The 6,000-nt window shown below is 40.1% G+C and overlaps 1 protein-coding gene across 6 annotated transcripts in view; it reads right to left on the bottom strand.

The window, feature by feature from the left end:
- The window catches only part of lipeb (lipase, hormone-sensitive b), a 30,760-nt gene that overhangs the window by 8,651 nt on the left and 16,109 nt on the right, over nt 1-6,000 (bottom strand). For 4 of the 6 annotated variants that reach the window (XM_034873217.1, XM_034873219.1, XM_034873221.1 and 1 more), the window contains 5 exons: nt 5,381-5,471; nt 4,992-5,018; nt 4,197-4,342; nt 3,631-3,816; nt 2,631-2,783 (listed from right to left, as the gene is read on the bottom strand). In XM_034873217.1, the coding sequence (XP_034729108.1) occupies nt 2,631-2,783; nt 3,631-3,816; nt 4,197-4,342; nt 4,992-5,018; nt 5,381-5,471 (603 nt within the window). The remainder of the gene's footprint in view (nt 1-2,630; nt 2,784-3,630; nt 3,817-4,196; nt 4,343-4,991; nt 5,019-5,380; nt 5,472-6,000) is intronic. The other 2 variants (XM_034873218.1, XM_034873220.1) reach the window with 1 other exon arrangement.

The following is a 6,000-nucleotide window of genomic DNA, read 5'->3' as shown; positions in this document are numbered from 1 at the left end:
GTGTGTGTGTGTGTGTGTGTGTGTGTGTGTGTGTGTGTGTGTGTGTGTGTGTGTGTGTGTGTGTGTGTCACTGCCCAAGTTGCTAAATACACAGATGCCAACACAGCCATTCCTGTGATCTCAGTATAATTGGGCACTGAGAGGACCAAGGACTACAGCCACTGAAGTCCAACTCTCCATCTTGCCCTGACAACGCACGCGACAGGATTGAGGGAAGGATACAGGAGTAGAGGACAGACATATGAGAAGTATAAGGGACAACCCTGGCCTCTGCCCTGAGAGAAACTTTTTAGGAGAGCAAAAGGCACCTAATATCATCATGCAGAAGGTGAGTAAAATATAAGACAGGAAGGAGATGTTAAAAGAGTGAACAAAAAGGATTGTGTGAGATATTACAAAAATTGGGAGGGAGGATGTGATAAAACAGGCAAGCCCTGAAGAAGAAGACAGAAGGATAATCTGACAAGTCTTCCATTAGTGCCCGGCGTAATCTTTATCTGAAGGGTTGTACAGTTCTCTGTTAATTCAACATGACAGCCCTGTTCACTCGTGTCTTTGATTGCTCCCTCTCATCCTCTTGTTGCTACGCAGCTGCAGATCAAGGATGCCCATGTCCTTGGCGATTTCAGAGCCCTGTTCTTCTATAAGCAGCCTGATGCACACTTGGAGACTGCACACAGTCACAGATGACCAGGTCAGCGTAGGCAGACAAGGAGAGGTAGGTGCACAAACTGTTAAAATACACTTTCTCATCAAGCTGAAGTAAGTAGTCTCAATGCTTCCTCCTGCTACTATTTCATATATTGTCTCTTATGTAAACTAAAAAAAAGACTTTCTTTAAGTGTTTGAAGGAGCAATGGCAAGAAAGATCCATCTCAATGTTTAATACATGAGGACAAAACTTATGAGTGTTTTAGTGTCCCCTTTTCTATCACAGTGATCTAGAAATTAATTCTAGGACTTGAGCCCCTCCTCTATGAGGGAAAAAAGAGGAATGAGGATGAAGTGGATGACAGGAAGCAATGATTACATGAAACAGAAAAGCAAGCCTTGTGTGCACTTCAGCTGTAAAGAAGGCATGGAGGGAGGGCATAGTGTCAGATTTATATTACACAACGTTTTCAGGGATTAATTACTAAATAATTATCTAAAGGGTTCATTACATGTCACACTATTGACCAAGGAAGATATGCATTTGATTTATTTGACAGGGACAATGCACAGCTCCTTAGCACCAGAGTAAGCTATAAGCTCATTTTCATTTGTAGTACCAGGGCAGGAAACAGAGGATAACAACTCTGTCAGAAGGGAAACATAACACTGGAGTATAAAAATGCTAACACAATAGTAAAGGACAACAATCAAATTTCACAGTGTAAAAACCTTACCCGCTACAACAACAAAACAAAAAAACAGAACACAAAAACATCACTTTGACAACAAGAACCACAACATGAAGACACCACAACAATAGTAGCAACAATAAAATCACAACATTAAGACAGCACTACAACAAGACTTCACAACATTAAGGTTAGCTTTTTGGATTTATGCTTGATGGGAACATAATTAGGTTGATTTCAGGCATGATTTCATCTTTAATTTAACACCAGCAAAGCTGTTACATTCTCTGATCTCACTAGGTATCGAGTTTTAATACTTTGTGGCTCTAACAGAGCAGATCAGATTTGGACTGCTAAGTCCTCTGCTCCTCTGCTATCAACTAGTGTCTGTCTCCTCTACACTTAAATTAGCCAAGGTTCAATTACCATAGAACAGATGAGAAGCTGAATAGGATGACTGCTGTGGCAACTGGTTTAAATCCTGGAAAGACAACATCTAAGCCAGGTTTCTAAAGGTGGATGTGCAGTGTTGTCAGCATTTGGATATGTAGATGCCACATCACATAATATACTGTTTCCTGCATTTTTAACCAACATCATATCACCCCTGTACTGCCATCTGTACTGTTGTCTCTCCACTGACTGCCTGTCATTTTTAGAATCCATTTTAATATTTTTTTATTTTTAAATCTCTTTATTATAATCATATTTATCTGATATGCTGATTTTGCAACCTCAAGTCACAGTCCTTAGGTCCACTGCCCAGTTGCTTTTAGATTGTCCCAGATCCAGACTGAAAACCAGAGGGGGCAGAGCTTTTTCAGTGGCAGGTCCTAAGCTCTGGAACTCTCTTCCTCTATTCAGAGCTTTAAACCACTTTTAAAAATTCATCTTTTTGCACTGGCATTTAACATAAGCTGAGCGGTGACATTTTATTATTGTTATTGTTTTGAGTAAAGTTTTTATCGGTTGTCTGTATATGGCAAATTTGGTTTTAAAAGTTTTTTTCCAGTTATTTATTATGCTTTTATCTTATGTTGTTTTCTATATTTGTACAGCACTTTGGGCCAGTAGTGACCGTTTGTAAATGTGCTATATAAATAAAGTTTGACCTTGACCTTTGACCTTGAACTGTTCCATTATAAATATCACAAATAGGTCAAATACATGATATGCTAAATATAGCATGTGAAAAGTCTTTTGGATTCAGCTTTACATGAAAAATAAAACTAATCACATTGCTTTTCTAGTCAGGAGTAAAAAAGTATTGGAAGAGTACCATCTCACCTCATGGGACTTGGAGGTCTGAGCCACAAATCCTCCCCCATGGAAGTGGATCAGGAGACAGGGAGATGAGGGGAGGCGCTTGGTCTTTAGCCCCAGCGACAAAGAGATGGCGCCCCCCTCAGCGCGGGCAAGAGACAGCAGAGCTTCGCTGTCCTGGACAGAGTGAGAGAGAGGTGGAGTAAAAGTAACAAATGAATGAAAGAAGAAATAAATAAAATCACATACAACTAATCCAGAACATCACATGGTAACAGTTGCTGATGCTTGCATCACTCTCACAACTGACCACAGACTGTATACTGCACTCATTGGTGATATATTTTATTGGTTAGCAACAGTTCTCCTGTGAGAGAACCTATTACTTGCTGTTCTGCAGCAGCTTGCCGCCAGCCTCTTTGGGCCTGCATCAACGCACACTCATTCCTGTTCAATAACAAAACAAGACGGGAGGGTAGCTTTGGCTGAGATGGAGGGTTTCCGCAGATGCAGGCTTGTATTTTGTGACATTAAAAAAGTCATTGTTGTTCTGTTGGAGCATGATCAATGACTAAAAGTGTTTGTTGATAGCATGTATGGTTAAGTACTAGGTAACAAAAAAGGAGCAGTGCAAGAGAGGGAGTCTCCCAAGAGAATTAGGTAGGAAACCACAGTAGAAAAAAATCAAAGTGATACCTATGACTTGATGAGAATAATAATGTAGAATAATAGAGAGAGACATAATGAAGGGGTTAAGTCCATGAGGATGAGATAGAGCTGTCATTTACTCCAGCTAAGAGGAATACCAGATATGTTATTACACACAGTTAGAATATTTTAAGAATTTGTATGACTGGAATATGCAGTCTGGTTTAAAAAGTGCAAGTGAAGGAAAAGTGTCATAAACTAGGTCACACAACTAACACTTAATACTTTTCTTGCATAAAATTTAACATAATGAAGCCGTTTTTATTGCAATTCTCAATGCACCACCACAGTGTTAACATAATAATGATTTAAATACCTGTCCTTCACGTAAGTCATAGGAAATGAGCCTCATCTGAACTGGAGCGGTGCCGATGTGAGCTGATGGTGGAGCTATAGTTACAGATGCTCTGTGGTTGGACGCCAGAGGAAGGTCAAAGGGCACGGCAGGCACAGAAAGAGTCCGGTTCACCTTAACTTGAGTGGATGTCATACTGGCAAGACTCTTGAGGAAGAAAAATGATGGAGAAAAAATGAGAAATAAATTGAGACAGAAAGTCAGAGAGAAAGAGAAGAGTGCAAGTTACAGAGCGAGTCAGATCACTGGAGAGAAAGAAAAACAGGATGAATAAATCATGAACCCCATTGAATAAATTGAATTCCACTCTATTACTACTTTAGGGCTATAGGCCAAAATGCATAAATCATAAAAAGGTACTTTTACCAGAGAAAACTAAAATATTCCTGTTTCAGTTTTAAAATTGAAAACAGTGCAGCACACTTGTCTGTGTGCATGGGTTAGTGGTGATAACATGAGTAGATTACAGATATCTTAGGAAGGTGTTGGGTTGTGTGTGTGAGAAGAAGCATTATCAGTCTACTCACCGACAGGACTTCAGTCTCAGTGATGTTCCAGAAAGACTTCCAGAAATGGACGTCCAGGTTCTGGGTAATGCGTTCAAATTCTGCCCCTCTCAACTCTGGGTCAATGGCGTACTTCCCTGAGGTAAAGAAAGAGCTGGCTGCTACACCTGGTGAGAGGCGTAAAAATGAAATAATGAGGAGGGTATGTTATTGGGTGGAAGACACCAAAGAGAGAGTAATACAAGAAAGGAAACTGGATTCAACAGAGGAACGTGTATGGTTGAAGAGGGAGTGTGAATGGAAACGAAAATTGATGGCAGACAAATGAGAAAAGCTAAGACTAATGGGGATGAAAACAGTGAGAGACAAACAGTAGAAAGGAGGGCAGGAAACAATAACATTTAAAAAAAACTTGCTGATAATGCAAAAAAAGGAAGGTGAATGGATGGAAGGAAAGGCCAAGAATGAAATAGAGTGCTAAACACGCCAAACCTCAGAGATAAGGCCCTAATTGAGAGCGGTCGTCAAACTCAACTGAGTGAATTGGCTTTGACGTTCTCACAGCACTTTAATCATCTTACTGCAACATGGATGTTTCAGGTCCACTGTTCTAGTGCTACTGTTGAAACCGAATCATTTCATGGTATTGCCATCAAATTCTACCCTGCCATTAATGCTCTGCAAGAAATCAAGGATGGGCAGTAAAGAAAGGGAGGGAATTCCACTCTTAGACAGCAGCAATTTCTTCATATATGCCTATAGCATGTGGTCACTATAGAGGACTTTGACAAAGGGGTGAGGTTTCAGTCCACTCACCATATTGTGCAACACCTCCTGCCTCCACTATGGTGCAGCACAAAGCAGAAGAAACCACAAAAATATTCTTCTTTTAAATGTTAAATATTAACTTGTGGGCATGCTGAATAATGTGTATATGATGGTGCATGTTCTTCTATTCCTGCCTCTGTACATAACTGGATGCATGTTCAAAACATTTTGAAATATAGAAGAAGCACACCAGCTAGCCCTTGAGATTCCAAAGGATGAAAGAGCATCTACAATCCAAGCACACAACATCAAAAGGTACACTGTCAGGGGCCAAGGAGCAATGTAGAAGAGGCGGCGTGTGGATGAGTACGATCTATGAATGAGAATTAAGCGATTGGATGATGAGACGGTACAGCTGTAGACAAGATGATGCTGACCTATTCCTGACTGATGGCGCTTGTAGTTTTCTCCAAAGGCCACAAGGCCAATAGCAATGGTCTGGAGACAGGGCCGAATGCCTGGACTGAACTGGAGGGATGGACAAAAATAGAGACAGGCTTTAAATTATTTTCCATGGTGCATTTAGAAACACAAGAAATGGACTACAATTACAAAAAATGCTGTCATTTGACAAGAGAAAGTGAAACATAAATGATGAGATATCAGAATATCAGCGTCTGAACATTATAAATTATTCTTTGTTAAAACAGAATACCATTTTGATTGACAGGCTATGGTAGACTTGTGTAGGGAGTTTTACTCTGTACACGAAAACATATTATTATAACAAACACCTTTTTTTTGTTTTTAATTTAGGAGCTACAGAACCTAATGTGGGTGGCGATGGCGCAGTGATTGGACAAATGCTTTTGGTGTGATCTGGGTTCAATTCTCCCTGCTATACACCAACCAGTGCGTCCCTGAGCAAGACATTTAACCCATAGTTGTTCCAGAGGCATGCAACCTCTGACATGTATGGCAAAAAGTTGCTTTGGATAAAATTACATGTAATGTAATATGGACATTAACATAAGAGTAAAAGTAATTTTACCAGAAC

This window comes from Etheostoma cragini, chromosome 6, assembly GCF_013103735.1.
Source record: "Etheostoma cragini isolate CJK2018 chromosome 6, CSU_Ecrag_1.0, whole genome shotgun sequence".
NCBI lineage: Eukaryota > Metazoa > Chordata > Actinopteri > Perciformes > Percidae > Etheostoma > Etheostoma cragini.
Note: the sequence above shows the minus strand (reverse complement) of the source record. Positions and strands in the feature narration are given on the sequence as shown.